The sequence below is a fragment of the Rhinatrema bivittatum genome, chromosome 5, assembly GCF_901001135.1.
Source record: "Rhinatrema bivittatum chromosome 5, aRhiBiv1.1, whole genome shotgun sequence".
In the NCBI taxonomy this organism is placed as follows: Eukaryota; Metazoa; Chordata; class Amphibia; order Gymnophiona; family Rhinatrematidae; genus Rhinatrema; species Rhinatrema bivittatum.
The window spans coordinates 309503981-309522752 of NC_042619.1; the positions used below are offsets into that span (position 1 = coordinate 309503981).

General features: G+C 50.9%; 1 protein-coding gene across 1 annotated transcript in view; it reads left to right on the top strand.

Annotated features, from left to right (window-relative positions):
* FER1L5 (fer-1 like family member 5) overlaps positions 1-18772 on the top strand; it is a 495517-nt gene that overhangs the window by 233079 nt on the left and 243666 nt on the right. Inside the window, exons 38-39 of the mRNA XM_029603280.1 lie at positions 5869-5967; positions 9441-9569. Of these exons, the coding sequence (XP_029459140.1) occupies positions 5869-5967; positions 9441-9569 (228 nt within the window). The remainder of the gene's footprint in view (positions 1-5868; positions 5968-9440; positions 9570-18772) is intronic.

The window sequence follows — 18772 nt, forward strand, 5'->3', positions numbered from 1 at the left end:
ATATGTTCCCCCTGTGGCCGCTGGTGGGCAAGGTACTATGACGAATAGAAAATCAGCCAGGAGATGTGATTCTGGTAGCACCAGAGTGGCCATGGCAGCCGTGGTTTGCGGACCTGATCAATCTGGCAGTAAACAGACCATTGCGACTCACACATCTACCAAGGCTTCTGCTTCAGGGTCCAATATTTTTGGATCAAGCAGATCGCTTTCGTCTTGCAGCTTGGCTTTTGAGAGAAAGCGTTTGAAGGGGAAAGGATATTCGGATGCTGTCATTTCCACCTTGCTGCAAGCCAGAATACCTTCCACTTCCTTGGCTTACTTGAGGATCTAGAAGGTCTTCGAGTCCTGGAGTACAGATAAGGGAGTAAAACCTACTCAGGCATCAGTAGGGCACATTTTAACCTTTTTGCAGAGAGGGTTGGAGAAAGGTTTGGCCTTTAACACCCTCAAAGTGTTACGATTCTGCTCGTGGGCCTAGCTGCGAGCAGCCTCTCACCTTCATTGCCAGCCCGCCTAACTCCTGCGGCGGTCGGAGCCGCCGACTTTGCTCTTCCTCGCGGCCTGGGATCCGCCAACGCAGTCTCCTCGTAGCATGAAACCGCTCTTGTTTGGGCCCTCCCGTGGTGGGGAGTGCTGCCTCCGGCGTCCTCTTCGCAGCCAGGCTGCCACTGGGGTTTCTTCAGCAGCTGGAGCTACCCCCAGCTTCTCTTCTGCGGCAGGAGCCGCCTCTGACACCTCGGGCCTGCCTCCTCTTCTCAGCATGGCTGCTGTCCCTGGTCCTGCCTCCTTAGGCACGGGGCCATGCCTCTTTAGCCTATTTAAAAGGCCAGTCCTCCTGGCTCCTCCTCATGATGTCATCCTGGGTGTTCCTCTTCTGCCCTACAAAAGGGCTCAGCCTTCAGTTCCTCTTCGCTTTCGCAAAGAGTCAGTTCTGGAGTTGGACTGCTCCTGGATCCTCCGTTCCAGCTCTTTGGTCCAGGAGTCTCTGATGACACCCTCCTCTGCTTCTTCAAGGCACTCTGTCCTTCATGGGAATTCCCTTGTCTTCATTTGTGGTTCCTGATTCTTTGTCTACATCTTCGTTCCATGTTTGGTCTCTCGCCGGATTCTAAATCCTTGTCTTCAGATGTCTTTGTTGTCTGACCCTCCTGATGTCCTCACCTTCAGATCTTCCTGAAGTCTTTGCCTTCTGATGTCCTATCTCTCCTGAAGTCTGTCATCCAGTTGTTCTGCCTCTCTGAGCCTCCTAGATGCTCTTGGTTGAGTGACCTGGGGGTCCAAAGTCCAGATGTCTTTGATGTCGCATTCACCAGTTCTTTCGACACCCCCTGGTTGCTCTTGACTGAGTGCCCTGGGGGTTGAAGTCCAGATGTCCTGACGTTCCAGACATCTTCGTGTCAAGTTGTCTCCGTCTTCAAATCCTTTTGACGTCCTCATCTTCAGATCTTCGCTGTCAAGCGTTCAGACTCTTCGCTCCTTCATCAAGGAAGCCTTCAGACTCTTTGGCTCCCTCGTCAGGGTAGCCTTCTTCTCGGATGTCTTGGTTCCATATCTTACCTCCTATTGGACTGTCCTCTCTTCAACTTTTGTCTTGACCTTCTGATTCATTCTCCACGCTGGGTTTGAAGCCTTCGCTTCTTCAAGTAGGCCTGCATCAATTATGCCGGGTCCCTGAAGCCTCAGTTCAGGATGGTTGCTGCTGAGTCTTGGCCGGATTCCTTCATACTGAGTTTTAACTCTTCTGTCATCTATCCACTCAGCAAGTGAATTCATCAGTGTCCCTGATGTTCTTCTCTTTAGCCTTGCCTCATCCTTATCCAGTATCATCTGACCCTGTCTTCAAGAGTCCTCGTTGATTGTGTCTTCAGTCAAAGCCAGTTCCATCATCTGCCCTCGACCTCTGTCCATCCTGGCACATTTGCTGTTCCCGTACGGCAGGTCTGAAAGGGCTATCAAGTGGAGTAGCCCTCCGGCCACTCAATAGCCATTTTGGACCTGCTGCATGGAAGCAGCAAATGCGACAGGACGGACAGTGGCTGAAGGGTGAAGACATCAAACAAAGACTAAGATTCTGGATACGTGAGGGCTTCATGAAGACTTGGTTACATGAAGACGAAGACTTGAAGGGCTGAGACAAGACTCAGGGAATTCAACAAAGAGACGAAGACTAAATCTTGTGACTCTGCCTGAGTCCTCTGTATTTCTAAAGTTCTGAAGTGGTACTGCAAATTCATGTGCCCACTACCAGGCAAGGCAGGTCATGGACACGCTTTCACGTGCCCTACATTGCCAAGCAAGGCAGGACACGGACCAAGCTTGAGGTTCCCAAGGCAGGTAGCTTGAACAGTTGAGATGTCAGTGATGGTTGATTGAAGAGGAGATGAAACGGAACTCACGATGGGCTGAAGAAGATGTGAGATGGGACTCACAGTTGGTTGAAGAAGATGTGAGACGGGACTCACGGTTGGTTGAAGAAGATGTGAGATGGGACTCATGGTTGGTTAAAAGGAAGGACTCCAAAAGAGTCACAAGTTGCTTGAAGATTCAGGATGACCCATGACAAGACTCAGCGAGGCCTGTACTAGGATGCTCCCTCCCGGCCAATCAAGGCAAGGCGCAGACCACACCGGTTGGAACAGGTTTTATGCAAAGTTCATTATTAAGGCGGAAATAGGCGCAGAAACTCAGAAGAGCCTGATAGGATTCAGGATTCTAAAATAGGGCCTTAGGGAAGGACCTAAGGGACAGACCTCAGGAACCAAGGACTCGGGGCCCAGGACTCAGTGTGGGAGCATAAGTAGGATGCGAAGTATGGCACCTGAAGCGTGGAAGATAAAAGCATTTTCCTCTGGAGGTTGCACTGTCAACAAGAAGGACATCTGAAGGTTCGAAGAGAAGACCAGTGGCGGGACATCTGGAACTTTGGGGTTCATCAGAAGGTTTGAAGAGAAGGACCAGTAGCGGGACATCTGGAACTTCAGGGTTTATCAGAAGGTTCGAAGAGAAGGACAAGTGATGGGACATCTGGAACTTCGGGGTTTATCAGAAGTTGAAGAATCAAAGACTTGATAAGATTCGAAGAGAAGGTCCTGTGACGGGACATCTGGAACTTCAGGGTTTGGATGAAGAAGCATTGAAGACATCAGGAGATGAAGAGGAAGGTCAGAATATGAGAAGACATCTGAAGAGGAAGATCCGGGAACACAGGACCAGACGAGAGACCATGGTGAAGATGAAGACATGAGACCATGGGTGACGATGAAGACGAGACATGGAATTCCAACGAGAAGCTGGATACAGAGAAGTCCTAAGGAGGACTGGCTCATTGCAAAGGCAAAGAAGGAGTAAAGACAGGACCTTTTTATACTGCTGGAGAGGCAGCTCCCTCGATGACATCAGAAGAGGACCACTCCCTCGCTGGCCTTTTAAGAAGAGAGAAGAGACACAGTCTCGCTCCTTAGGAAGAAGGGGCAGGACCTTGGACAGCGGCCCTGCTGTGAGGAAGATGCTGAAGAATGCAGGAGCAGGAAATAGGCCTCAGAGCAGGCCCTGGGATGAAAGGCGGCTTCCCTGCTGCGAAGGTTGGACCAAGGACAGCTCCAAAGTGCAGGCAAGGCCGGGGCTGAGGGCCCTTTTCCCTTGAGGGAACGGAGGTAATTTCAGTGGCCACCCTGCTGCGTAAGAGAGCTGTTGGCGGCCTCCTGGCTGCATGGAGGCACGGCAGCAAAGCCCACCATGCAGCAGCTGATCAGGGGCGATCTCCAGACCGCAGGGACTGCAGTAGCACAGCTCCAGCTGCGTGAGGAGCGTGTCAGCAGCCTCCGGGCCATGTGAGGTACAACAGCACGGTTCCAATCGCATGAGAAGCACGTCGGCGGCCTCCGGCCGTGGAGGAAAGGAGGTGAGAGGCCTCCCACGGCACCGGCCATGGGAGGGGTCATAACATCACCTTTCTCAGGTCTCCTCACTCCGTTTTCTCTCCACCAACTGTGTGATCTCTGGACTGTCCTCCACCTCCGAGACTCAGGTCAGGTCTACTGGTTGCTTACCCTTGAGGTGGGCCTTTCCTCTTGAGGAGGAAAACTCCTGAAGGGCCATCTTAGAAGAGAGGTCACCCCAAGTAAACCCATTCCCCGGATGGGTCCCCTCCAATTTCTCCCACCAAATCCTAAACCCAGCATTTTATACTTGATGAACTCTCCCTCTATGGGACTTCTCTCCCCATTATTCTTTATTTTGTTAAATTTGTTTATTAAGATTGTCATAATTGGAACATTTCAAAAATATAACTTCAAAAGAATATGTATGAATACACATCATCTTGAAGAGGAAATAACAATGGGCCAGTTATTCAAAACACATTCAGAGCTCTTTAGCTGGATAAGCAGGATTTAAGCTGAATATGCACTTACGTTCAGCGACCACCGCTTAGCCTTATAAGTTCCGTATACAGCTAAAAGTTACACGTACAAAAGTAGGCATGTGCTGGGCAGATTGGGGCGCAGCAAGTTAGCCGTATAACTTATATGACTAACTACTGATATTTGGAATTATTCGTTTAAGTATCCATGTAAGTTTAGAAGCCACATAGCGCAGGTCTAAATTTAGTAGGTAGACTTATCCGGCTAAGTGCGTATATATATTTCCTACAGGCTTATACTTAACCCTTACGCTCTCCTCTCTCCCTTACTCCTACAGCCTTGCCCACTAATTTACTTAAATGTACATCCCCTTTTTCTTTCTCACCACACCTAACTTTTTGTTGGCAATTATTCATATCGATTGTATATCGATTGTATATCAATTGTATATAAGACTTCTATCCCATTTCTTTCTCTCATATCCAGCTTTTCTCTTTTCCAATTGTGTTTTAGAAAATTCATTCTATTTATTTATAGACTTATAAATTCAATGAGATAACAATTTGCATTGTACCACTATTTTATTTTTCCCTTTCATTGTTCCACTGTTCTCGCCCCCCCCCCCGGTTAACAAGTTTATTGCATAAGTTCGTTAACAAGTTTATTGTAAAGTTTATTGTTTATTGTAAAGCACTGTTGCACATGTTCGTTCTAGTTGGCACAGCTGCAATGTTTCTGTTAATTGTGAACCGATGTGAGATTACTAAACAAATGTCGATATATAAAAAACTGCAAATAAATAATAAATAAATAAATAAATATACGTGTATATTCGGTGGCTTCACCATGCTGCTGAATATACATTGTAACTTAGCCAGATTAGTACTAGCCGGCTAAATTACTTACACGACTAGCTTTGAATATCTACCCCAATATGTTACCAAGAATAAAGGTGTCTTGTGCCATGCTGTCCAATCAAAACAATTCTCATTCTTTATAAAAGAGACATATCCCATATTGACCATTTTCCCCATATGTTATTCAGTATACATGCATACTGTAATCTTACTACACATGATGCCATTTAGTGGCCACTCAGAATACCACACTTCCCACAACATCAATTTCCACCAATTCAACACTAGCACCCAAGTAGGTATTAAGTAGCCTCTCTCACTCAGAATCCTCTCAGGGGTCTATTCAGTGACAATAAGAGCTCAGCTCCTAGGAGCTCCTGCTATAAGGACAAGATCAATTCTCAACTCCCATACTAGACCAATTCTCAGCTGCTATAATGACTGTACTGGAACAGCTCCTGGAAGCGCCCACTTTAAGGACACAATCAGTGCCCAGCTCCTAGTAGCTTCTGCTGTATTGACAGTACTGGGAGCTCTCACTGTAATGAACACATCAGGCCTCAGCTCCTGGGATCTCCTTTCACAGTTCAGTGACTCAGCTTTATTCTCTTTTTAAATGCTTTTTTTTCCTTCTCCCTCTCCAACCTTAGGAGGATGTTGACATTGACTGGTGGAACAAGTTCTACGTTTCTGTTGGGGAACAATCCAATACTGAAAATTATCTGGCGATGGGGTTTGATACCTTAAAGGTAAGTCTTACTTTAGATGATGAATGCCCTGTTGTATCGCCAGAGCCCCCTTCTACTCAATTCCAGATGGAGCTAGTCTGTCTCCTGTAATCTATGCCAGCCAGAAGGAACAGCGCCAGGATGAGAACACATTCACTGGCACGCCATGCAAAACAGCAGAAAAAATGCCAGAGGAAGAACACAGGCGCTGTTAATCTATGTCAACCAGCAAGGACAGTACAAGAGCAAGAACATGGATGTTACCAGTCTGTGCCAACCCGCCGAAACTATGCCAGAGTCAGTCTTTGACATGCCAGCTGGGAGAGTGCCATGGTGAGAGACTAGACCCTGATCAGGAAGAAGAGTGCTAGGACAGACACCGTCAGCCTGTAGCAAATAGCAAAGACAACATCAGGCACTGCCAGCCTGTATTACCTGGTACAAACAGTACCAGCATGTGCAGCAACCCTTCCATGCTGTGCGGCCTTTGTCCCTGATTGCTTTAGAAAGAAGAGATTACATAGAAACATAGAAACATAGAAATGACGGCAGAAGAAGACCAAACGGCCCATCCAGTCTGCCCAGCAAGCTTCACACGTTTTTTTCTCTCATACTTATCTGTTTCTCTTAGCTCTTGGTTCTATTTCCCTTCCACCCCCACCATTGAAATATCTAGCTTGATTAGTTAGGGGTAGTAGGGGTAGTAACCGCCGCAATAAGCAAGCTACACCCATGCTTATTTGTTTTACCCAGACTATGTTATACAGTCCTTATTGGTTGTTTTTCTTCTCCCCTGCTGTTGAAGCAGGGAGCTATGCTGGAAATGCGTGATGTATCAGTCTTCTCCCATGCTGTTGAAGCAGAGAGCCATGCTGGATATGCATCGAAAGTGAAGTATCGGACACAATTGGTTTGGGGTAGTAACCGCCGTAACAAGCCAGCTACTCCCCACTTTGTGAGTGCGAACCCTTTTTTCTTCTCCCCTGCCGTTGAAGCCGAGAACTATGCTGTATATGCATATACAGCATATACAGCATATACTATGCTGTATATGCATTGAAGGTGAAGCATCAGATTGAACTGAAGTCGGCGAAACAATGTGTCAAGGCGATAGCTAAAGCCAGAAGAATGCTGGGCTGCATAAAAAGAGGAATATCGAGTAAGAAAAGAGAAGTGATTATCCCCTTGTACAGGTCCTTGGTGAGGCCTCACCTGGAGTACTGTGCTCAGTTCTGGAGACCGTATCTCCGAAGGGACAGAGACAGGATGGAGGTGGTCCAGAGAAGGGCGACAAAAAAGGTGGATTGTCTTCATCGAATGACTTATGAGGAGAGATTGAAGAATCTAAATATGTACACCCTGGAGGAAAGGAGGAGCAGGGGTGATATGATACAGACTTTCAGATACTTGAAAGGTTTTAATGATCCAAAGTCAACTACAAACCTTTTCCGTTGGAACAAAATCAGCAGAACCAGGGGTCACGATTTAAAACTCCAGGGAGGAAGACTCAGAACCAATGTCAGGAAGTACTTCTTCACGGAGAGGGTAGTGGATGCCTGGAATGCCCTTCCGGAGGAAGTGGTAAAGACCAAAACTGTGAAGGATTTCAAAGGGGCGTGGGATAAGCACTGTGGATCCATAAAGTCTAGAAGATGTGAATGAAGAAAAGAGGCATGGGGGTGGCTTGCAGGAATGACAGCTACTACCTGGTGATTAATACCCTTATTCAATAAACATACACATGGTTAATGCGACTCCAACATTGCTCTATGCTTCAACGGCAAGAGGAAATGTGGAAAAAAGGATTTGCATTCACAAAAAAGCAGGGAAATAGCTTGCTTGTTGTGGCGGTTACTATCTCAAACCAAATAAGCCTGATACTTCACTTTCAATGCATATCCAGCATAGCTCTCTGCTTCAACGGCAGGGGGGAATGAAGATAAGAGGATTACATTCAGACAACAACCAACAAGGACTGAATTGCATAGTCTGGGTAAACAAATAATCGTCGGTGTAGCTTGCTTGTTACGGCAGTTACTACCCCAAATCAATTAAGCCTGATACTTCACTTAGAATACATATCCAGCGCAGCTCACTGCTTCAACGGCAGGGGAATGAAGAAAAGAGGATTTATATCCAGACAACAACCAACAAGGACTGAATTGCGCAGGCTGGGTAAACAAATACGCATGGGAGTAGCTTGCTTATAGTGGCGGTTACTACCCCTAACCAATTAAGCTTGATACTTCACTTAGATGCAGCTCCAGCACTGCTCTCTAAATCAGTGACGGGGGTGGAAGGTAATTAGAACCAAAATGTTACTAATAAGGGCCAAGAGTAACAGAAAAGTATGAGAAAAAATGTAAGCTTGCTGGGCAGACTGGATAGGCCGTTTGGTCTTCTTCTGCCATCATTTCTATGTTTCTATGTAAAATTCCTGAAGGGGTAAACTCTAACAAGAACTGTCTGGCCCCTCATAAGTTATAAACTCTCCTCTTTCCCCTTGCTTTATTTGGCTTAGTCTCTCCTCTCTTTTCTCCTCTTCTCCCAGTTTCATCTTCTGCTTCTTCCCCTCTCCATATTCCTCTCCTTCAATCTCAGCTCTCCTTCCTCTCTTCTCCCAGTCTCAGCTGGCCTTCTGCTTCTTTCCCCAAGCTCACCTATCCTTCCCTGCTCTCACTCCACCCCTGAAGCCACCCACTGTTTAGACTCCTAAATTATAAGAGTCTAGTGAAACTAGGAGACTAAATTTAGGACCTCAGCCCTAATACATTTCCAAACAACCAATTTAGGAACCTAACTCCCAAAGTTAGGCACATGAACCCTTTGAAAATTGATCTCTTTATGTATTAATGACAAGCCAGAGGCTCTAGTGGAACACTGAATCATACAGAGTTACAATATTGCAAACGTAATCCTTACAGCAGTGACTAGCAGAAGCATCTCTGTGTCCCAGCTACATCGAAGAACTCACTTGTGGGGAAAGCAAGCAGAGACATAGCTTCAAGGATGCTTTCTAACATAGATTTATAGAAAGGGGTTATAGGATAATAGAGGTTCTTACATTACATATCAGAGTTTCTTGTCAAACTATCTGCTTAGCTGCAAAGTCCGCAGGAGCTTGGTATCCACAAACTTCTCTGACCCCCTTTCCTTTAATCTCACCTCTACTCTGTCCTCCCAAATGTAACCTATCATTCCACATCCTCACATTTTCCTATGTATTTTACATCGTCATCTTTATTATTCAAATCTCATTTCTCCTACCCCTTCTCCCCAGTCTCATCTCTCCTTCCCCGTCACTGCTCCTTCCTATCCATCAATCACCTCTCATTCCTCCTCCCATCAACCTTGCCTCTCCTCCCTTCTCTCCTGAATCTCGCCTGCCCTTCCTCTTCTCCCTCAATCTCATTTCATCTTTCATCTTTCATCTTTCATCTCACATCTTCCCTTCCTTTAACTTTCTTCTTCCCAATTACCTTCTCTCCCTTCAGATCTATGACTGTGAACTGGAAGAGGTCCCACAATTTCAGGGGCTTCAGGATTTCTGTCAGACCTTCAAGTTGCGTCAAGGGCAGGAGGAAGATGATGAAGATGATCCCTTTGTGGTGGGTGAGGTGAAGGTAAAAAAAAACACCAAAGGAAGTTTTCCTATCAGCTCTAGGATTTCAGTAAAACGTGCTTGGTAGAAGGAGGATAACCAGTGGAACACTGTAATGTCATAACATAACATAAGATTGCTATACTGGGTCAGACCAAAGGTCCATCAAGCCCAGGATCCTGTTTCCAAAAGTGGCCAATCCAGGCCACAAGTACCTGGCAGGATCCCAATGTCATGGATATGATCCCTTTAGCTGCTGCATGCTTGACACAGCCTAGGAGGCAACCACACTAGGCTCACGCTGACAGCAGGTGGACTCACTCTTACAAGGACTAGGTTTAGGGCTTCACTATACCAGCCCCTTTCCCCGCAGCATGAGCCCATGGTTTCTAGGGGCTGGCAGGGTTTAGGCAAGGGTCCTAGGTTGAGTAAGCAGGCCAAGGTCAAGGTGGGCAGTGAGTAAGCGGTGTTGAAGTCCAGGAAGAAGTCAGGGCCATGGAAGATCAGGAAGCACTGAGGTCCAGGAAGAGGTCAGGGCAGGCTGAGATCCAAAACAGTAGTCAAGATCCAAGCTGAGGTCATACTAGGAGTCAGGCAAAAACAGACAAGACCAGGGCAGCCTCAAAGAGACTAAAGCACGGCAAGGGACGGGCAGGCAAGGCAAGATAGGCAGCAATAAAGCAAGGCAGGGCAACAACAATAGAGGACAAGGAAACACCAAGTGATGTAATGCCCTGCAAGACTGCAGAAGGACCTGTTCCTGAGGCAATTTGCTAGTAGCGCAGCTGAGGTTTAAATTCCCAGTATCATCATCAGTGGGTGCCAGCAATAGAATTTCCCACCGTGGGAGACCCAGGGAAGGAGCATTTGGGGGTATCTCAGCTGCATCAGAGGCATCTGCAGCTGGTCACAGAGCTCTCCCGCAGCCAGCCAAATGTTACACCCAAAGATTAGATAGATTCCATGCTGCTTATCCCAGGGATAAGCAGTGGATTTCTGCAACTCTCCCTTAATAATGGTATATGTGTTGCAGTCTGGGAAGCTGCAGACCAGGAGTGGACCCTTGGGCCGAACTACCCCAATGATAGGGCAGGTCGGGAGGTGGAGCCACAGGCAGAGATCTTCACCCGGGAACCAGGAATCCCCCAGGAGGAGCCCGTAGGGTCCTAGAACCTTGGGACTTAGGAGAACAGTGAGAGTCTTTATAGTAGAAGAAGGCCTGGGCAGAGAGTATGATAAGGTAGTCCAATAGGAATGCTGTAGTCCGTGGGCTAGTTGGGTCCGGCGTGTGCTGGAGCAGATAGTGAGCAGATACAGAGTCTATAGCGTGCTGTGGACTGGAGCAAGCTATGAGCAGGAACAGAGTCTGTAGCGTGCTATGAGCTGGAGCAAGCTGTGAGCAGGAACGGAGTCTGTAGTGTGCTGAGAACTGGAACAGACTGAGGGCGCGCGCGTGGCGGCAGGGAGATGAGCTGGTAATGACGGACGCCCTGGAGGGCCGGCAGAGCCACGGGAGCGGCGTTTCCACCACTGTAGGTAAGCGCAGTGCAGAGCGGATAGGGGGGAAGCGGTGGAGACCGCAACAGTACCCCCCCTTTACGGCCCCTCTTGAGAGGCCCGGGTTTACCTGGGTGGTCCTGGTGGAACTGGTGCAAGAGGTCTTTGTCCAAGATATTACGGCTGGGCTCCCAGGTGTTGTCCTCGTCACCACAGCCCTCCCAGGCCAGTAGGTACTCCCATCTACGGTTGTGGAAGCGGATATCTAGGACCTCCCGCACTTGATACGTGGGATCGTCATCGATGGTCGTGGCCGAAGGATCCGGAGGTGTGCGGTGGTACCGGGAGAGAACTACAGGCTTGAGCAGTGATGCGTGAAAGACATTGTGGACCCGGAAGGAAGATGGTAATCTTAGCCGATAGGACACCATGCCCACTCGTTCAGCGATTCGGAATGGTCCGCAGAACTTTGGAGCGAATCTCCGAGAGGGAAGTCGGAGATGCAGATTCTTCGTGCTGAGCCAGACTCTATCCCCTGGCTGGAACGTGGGAGCTGGTTGGCGATGGCAATCGGCTGTCTGTTTGGCCCTAGCAGCCACGCGGAGTAGGTGTCTTCGCGTCATGTGCCACAACGCCTGGAGCTGCTGGGCAGTTACCTGAACAGCAGGTGAAGCACTGGGAGCCTCCAGCGGCAGCGGAGGCCGTAATAGCTTTCCATACACCAGATGGAATGGGGACTTGCCAGTAGCAGCATGGACCTGGTTGTTATATGCGAATTCGGCCCAGGGCAGGAGTTCAGACCAATTGTCTTGCCTCTCGTTAATGAAGGCCCGGAGGTATACTTTTAAGGTTCTATTCATCCTCTCAGTCTGTCCGTTGCTTTGAGGATGGAAGGCTGTGGAAAAACTGAGCTTTACCTTAAAGCATCTGCAGAGCGCTCTCCAGTAGCGGGCTACAAACTGAGGGCCTCTGTCCGACACTATGTCCTGGGGAAGACTGTGGAGCCTGAAGACATGTTGGGCGAACAGTTGGGCCAACTCGGGTGCAGAGGGAAGCTTCGGAAGAGGAACTAGATGGACCATTTTTGAAAAACGGTCAACCGTAACCCAGATGACCGTATGTCCATCAGACGGAGGTAGATCTACTACGAAGTCTGTAGCTATGTGGGTCCATGGCTCAGTGGGGACCGGAAGCGGGTGGAGGAGCCCGCAAGGGGAGCCGGGACTGGGCTTCTGGCGAGCACAGTTAGGGCAGGAGGCCACATAGGAAGCGACATCACGCCGGATGTTAGGCCACCAGTAATACCGGTTAACAAGTTCCAGGGTCCTTTCCCGTCCAGCGTGTCCTCCGATCAAGGAGTCGTGGGCCCAACGTAAGGCAGTCAGCCGGTCCCGGCGCGAGAGCACCGTCCTGTCTTGAGAGAGGATAGTCATGGCAGACAGACGAACCTTAGCGGGATCCAAAATGAATTGAGGTGGCTCATGGTCCTCTTCAGCACAGGAGGTGCGGGACAGGGCATCTGCCCGGAGGTTCTTGGCCGCAGGACGATACTGTAAAACAAAGTTGAACCGACTGAAAAACAAGGCCCAGCAGGCTTGGCGAGGGTTTAGTCGTTGAGCCTGAGTCAGGAATTCTAGATTTTTGTGATCCTTGTAAACGGTGGTGGTGTGCAAGGAGCCCTCGAGCCACTGTCTCCATTCTTTGAAGGCGAGTTTTATTGCTAGCAGCTCTTTGTCCCCGATGGAGTAATTGCTTTCAGCGGGCGAGAACTTCCTGGAGAAGTACGAGCAAGGAAGAAGTTGTCCAGAGTCGGAATGCTGGCTGAGGACTGCTCCCACTGCGATACTGGAGGCATCGACCTCCACGATGAATGGTCGTGAGGGGTCCGGGTGCCGGAGGCAGACGTCAGAGAGGTAGGCTTCCTTGAGATCAGAGAAGGCTGCAATCGCAGCATCAGGCCAGTGCTTAACATCAGCTCCTTTTCGGGTCAGGGCTGTGAGAGGAGCCACCCGGTGAGAGTACCGTGGGATAAAATGTCTATAAAAGTTCGCAAAGCCCAAAAACCGTTGGAGGGCTTTAAGACCTGTGGGCCGGCGCCATTTTGTAATGGCCGCTACTTTCTCTGGGTCCATACAGAAGCCGGTAGCAGAGATAATATAGCCCAGGAACGGCAGAGACTCGGCCTCGAAGACACATTTCTCCAATTTGGCGTATAGACGGTTAGCTCGGAGAGCCTGGAGGACCTGGCGGACATGCTGGCGGTGAGAGTCCATATCTTTAGAGTATATGAGTACGTCGTCTAGATAGACTATCACGTGGGAATGGAGCATCTCTCGAAGCACCTCGTTCATGAGGTGCTGGAAGACGGCAGGGGCATTACAAAGCCCGAAGGGCATCACGAGGTATTCGTAATGCCCATCTCTAGTGTTGAATGCCGTCTTCCATTCGTCCCCTGGACGTATGTGGACGAGGTTGTAGGCTCCTCTAAGGTCCAACTTCGTAAAGATACGAGCCCCTTGAAGACGATCCAGTAGTTCCGGGATAAGCGGGAGTGGGTACCGGTCTCGCTTGGTGATGGCGTTGAGGCCGCGGTAATCAATACACGGCCGAAGCGAGCCATCCTTCTTGGCCACGAAAAAGAATCCGGCACCTGCCAGTGAACGGGATGGACGGATGAACCTCTTGGCAAGGTTCTCTGAGATGTACTGGGACATTGCCTTGGCAGGTCAATGGGACAGTCAAACGGCCTGTGTTCAGGAAGGATCTCCGCCATTTCCTTGGAGAAGACATCTTGGAAATTCTGGTAGGCCTCAGGCAGAAGGTGCGAGGAACAGAGATGTAGAGACTGAGGAGGACGTGGGAGGTGTAGGCATCGTTCAAAGCAGGCAGAACCCCAGCTGACTAATTGGAAATCATCCCATCTAATGACGGGAGAGTGCTGACGAAGCCACGGAAGTCCCAACACCAGCGGATGCACTGCTCGTTCCAGGACAAGTAAAGAGATCTCCTCGGAGTGAAATAGGCCTGTCTGCAGAGTCACTGGTTTTGTGGAACAAGAGATAATCCCAGGAAGCAAAGTCCCTCGGATCGAGGAAATCCATAGAGGAGGAACCTTTGGTACGGTAGGCAGGGCAAGTTGCGTCACCAGCTCGGCCACAATAAAGTTCCCCTTGGCTCCAGAATTGACGAAGGCCCGAACCTGGATTTCCCCACCGGGGTATTTGAGGGTGACAGGAAGTGTGCAGAGAGGAGCTGATCCGGTAGCGCCTAGGTGTAGCTCCTCGGTATAACCTAGGCACGAGCGTTTCCCGGACGCTCAGTGTAGGATGACAGGTAATGTCCTTTGCCCCCACAATATAGGCAGAGGCCCAGGGAGCGCCGTCGGCTCCTCTCTTCCGGAGTAAGTGGTGACCTGCCCAGTTGCATGGGTTCGGATGCAGGGGTAGAAGCAGAAGAAGCCCTCAGCGGGGGTGACCTAGAGGAGGCAGGCAGGCGATGCAGACTTCTACTAGACGAACGGTTCTCTCTGTCCTGCTGCTGAAGACGGCGGTCTACTTTACCCGCAATGTCCATTAAGTCGTTCAAATCATCAGGGATCTCCCTTCCTGCCAGTTCATTTTTGATTCAACCAGACAAGCCCTCGAGAAAGATTCCCTTTAGGCAATCGTCCTGCCATGCCAGCTCCATGGCCAGGGTTCGAAAGTTAATAACATATTCTGCTACCGGGCGCGTGCCCTGTCGGAGGTGCAGGAGCTCCGAGGCCGCCGTGGACTGACGCGCAGGATCATCGAAGGCTAGCCGGAACTGAAGAAGGAAATCCTGGAGATTCTGTAGCAGAGGATTGGAGCATTCCCACAAAGGTGAAGCCAAGTCTAGGGCCTTGCCATCCAATAAAGAAAAGATATAGGCTACCTTGGCTGCCTCAGAAGGAAACTGGGACGGTAGCAGGGTGAACCGTACTTGACACTGGTTCAGGAATCCACGGCATGTTTTACTGTCCCCGGCATACCTGCTGGGAGCGGGCAGCTGGGTATTAGGAACAGATGCCGGTGCAGGAGGCCCTTGACGAGTGGAAGCCTCTAAACGAGAGACCAACTGGTCCACGGTGGCAGCAAGAGTATCGATGCAATGTTGCTGTTGTTGAAGGCGTTGCGCCATCCCAGGGATAGCCTGTAGACTAGGGGACTCCGCCGAGTCCATTGCCTTGCAAACTGTTGCAGCCTGGGAAGCTGCAGACCAGGAGTGGACCCTTGGGCCGAACTACCCCAATGATAGGGCAGGTCGGGAGGCGGAGCCACAGGCAGAGGTCTTCACCCGGGAACCAGGAACCCCCCAGGAGGAGCCCGTAGGGTCCTAGAACCTTGGGACTTAGGAGAACAGTGAGAGTCTTTATAGTAGAAGAAGGCCTGGGCAGAGAGTATGATAAGGTAGTCCAATAGGAATGCTGTAGTCCGTGGGCTACTTGGGTCCGGCGTGTGCTGGAGCAGATAGTGAGCAGATACAGAGTCTATAGCGTGCTGTGGACTGGAGCAAGCTATGAGCAGGAACAGAGTCTGTAGCGTGCTATGAGCTGGAGCAAGCTGTGAGCAGGAACAGAGTCTGTAGCGTGCTGAGAACTGGAACAGACTGAACAGGATCGGGGTCTGTAGCGTGCCGTGAGATGAAGCAGCCTGCGAGCAGGAACGCAGACGAACCCAGGTCAGGCTGGCAGCAGGCAGGAGCGGAATCAGGCACGGGCAATGGTCGGTTGCTGGCGGCGAGCAGAAGCGGAATCAGGAACAGGCTGAGGTCAATGGCAGGCGGCAGGCAGAAGCGGAGTCAGGAACAGGCTGAGGTCAATGGCAGGCGGCAGGCAGAAGCGGAATCAGGAACTAGCAGAAGTCAAGTCAGGAACGTGGAACAAGCGAAGCGCAACTCAGAACTACTAACCAGTAGCGACCCTCGTTGCAAGGCAATGAGACGGTAACCGAACGCTGGTTAAATCAGGCTTGGGGCGTGGCGTCGTTAGCCCGGGCGGGGTCAGACTTCCGGCAGCTGTGCGTCCATAGTGCGCGTCCTCATGCGCGCGCGCGCGTGGCGGCAGAGAGATGAGCTGGTAATGGCGGATGCCCTGGAGGGCCGGCAGAGCCGCGGGAGCGGCGTTTCCACCACTGTAGGTAAGCGCAGTGCAGAGCGGATAGGGGGGAAGCGGTGGAGACCGCAACAATATGGACTTTTCTTCTAGGAACTTGTCCAAACCTTTTTTAAATGCAGTTACATTCAATAGCTTTCACCACATTCTCTGGCAACAAATTCAAGAGCTTAATTATGCATTGAGTAAATAAATATTTTCTTTTATTAGTTTTAAATGTACAACTTGGAAGGGGATATAGATTTGCCAAGCCATTGATAAGAAAAAAAGAATGCATATGTGCTCCAAGATGGTGAATTTCCCCGTCTTTGTTTACTGCTACTAATCTCCATTTTGTGAAACACCCCAAAATAATAACCAAATAATCAGCACATGTATCAGGAAAAGAATGTGTGCTCAAAAGCTAAAGCATCCATAAAGGCCTGGGCAATTGCCAAATGTTTCAGCACTCACCTTTTGCCAAAACCACTTGTGCTACATTTTTACTGATAAAGCCATGTAAGAGTTAAATCTTAACTCTTACTTTCAGCTCGATCCAGTAAGGCCGCGGTAAAAACAGTGAGGTAGTGTCAGGCGCACCCTTCCTCCCCGCACGCACAGTTCTCTTCACTAACTCCCCGATACTCTCCTCTAATCGCATGCAAATGCATGCCGCGGCTGTGAAGCGTTAGGGAAGGGTTATGGCCGCCCATTTTACTGTATAGGCGCTTAATACAGCGCCTATACAGTAACCAGGGTGCGCTGGTACCTGTCATTTCAAATGACATTTGAAATGACAGGTACCAGGAAGTGTAAAAATCAAAATCAAAATTTTTAAATACCTGTCGGAGGGCCGCGTGGGTCCAGGCGGCCGGCGGGATCCGGGGGGCCGGTGGTCGCGTGTTAAATCTAGGCCGCGGGCGGGTGGGCGCCTGTTCCGGGCGGCGGGGGTGGACGCGCGTTAGTTTCAGACGGCCGCATGGGTCCTGGCGGCCGGCGGCGGCGGGAGCCGGGTGGTCGCGTATTAAATCTAGGCCGCGGGCGGCGGCGGCAGCGGGGGGACACGTCCGCACAGGCGCACATTCACTGCCGGTGGGGGCTGCCTCTCCCGGCAGCCCCCACCGGCAGTGAATGAATGAATGCGCGCCTGTGCGACCCCTGCGATTCAGCGCTCAAGGCAGCCTTGAGCGCCGAATTGCAGGGGTCGCACAGGCGCGCATTCATTCATCCAGGCGGAGGAGCCGGTGGCGAAAGCAGCCGGCTCCTCCGCCTGGATGAATTAATTCATTCACTGCCGGTGGGGGCTGCCTCTCCCGGCAGTGAATGAATGAATGCGCGCCTGTGCAGCAGCGGGGTCCGGGGGGGCAGCGGCAGCGGGGGGGCGGCAGCAGGATCTGGGAGCGGCGGGTAGGCAGCAGCGGGGTCCGGGGAGCCAGCAGCGGCAGCATGTTCGATCGCGCAGGCAGGTAGGTGGTAAAGTAAAGATGGCCGCCTGCACGGGAAAATCGTGCAATTGGCCGCTGAAGACGTGACCTCACACCCCGTGACGCCAAACGTCGTGACGTCACGTCTTCAGCGGCCAATTGCACGGTTTTCCCGTGCAGGCGGCCATCTTTACTTTACCACCTACCTGCCTGCGCGATCGAACATGCTGCCGCTGCTGGCTCCCCGGACCCCGCTGCTGCCTACCCGCCGCTCCCAGATCCTGCTGCCGCCCCCCGCTGCCGCTGCCCCCCCGGACCCCGCTGCTGCACAGGCGCGCATTCATTCATTCACTGCCGGTGGGGGCTGCCGGGAGAGGCAGCCCCCACCGGCAGTGAATGAATTAATTCATCCAGGCGGAGGAGCCGGCTGCTTTCGCCACCGGCTCCTCCGCCTGGATGAATGAATGCGCGCCTGTGCGACCCCTGCAATTCGGCGCTCAAGGCTGCCTTGAGCGCTGAATCGCAGGGGTCGCACAGGCGCGCATTCATTCATTCACTGCCGGTGGGGGCTGCCGGGAGAGGCAGCCCCCACCGGCAGTGAATGAATTCATTCATCCAGGCGGAGGAGCCGGCTGCTTTCGCCACCGGCTCCTCCGCCTGGATGAATGAATGCGCGCCTGTGCGACCCCTGCTACGGCCCCCCCCCCGCTGCCGACCGGCCCGTGCGATTTTGGCGCTCATCCAGGCAGGGGAGAAGGGACTACCGGATGCCGCTGATGGCTGCCCACCGGCCGCCTGGACCCACGGCCCTCCGACAGGTATTTAAAATTGTTTAATTTTTTTATATAACACACAGGTATTTTTGTTTTTTACACTTTTTAAACTTTTTTTAGCAGGCCCGAGCCTTGCTACTTTTTCGTTTGTTTTTTTTTGCCCTGGTCCCGTCCGGTCTCCTGCAGCCCCGTCCGGTCCGGACGGGGCTGCAGGAGACCGGACGGGACCAGGGCGGGTAAGCAATGTTTTTACCCTACACTACACTACACTAACTCCTACTAGGGGGAGGCGGTAAAGTAGCAGGTTAAGGCCGCGGCAGAACAGCGGGTTAGGGAGGAGATAATATCAGCGCCCGTTACAGTATCGCAGGGGAATAGCTAATTCCTTCATTATACAGCTTTTTCGTTCATTTACATGCCG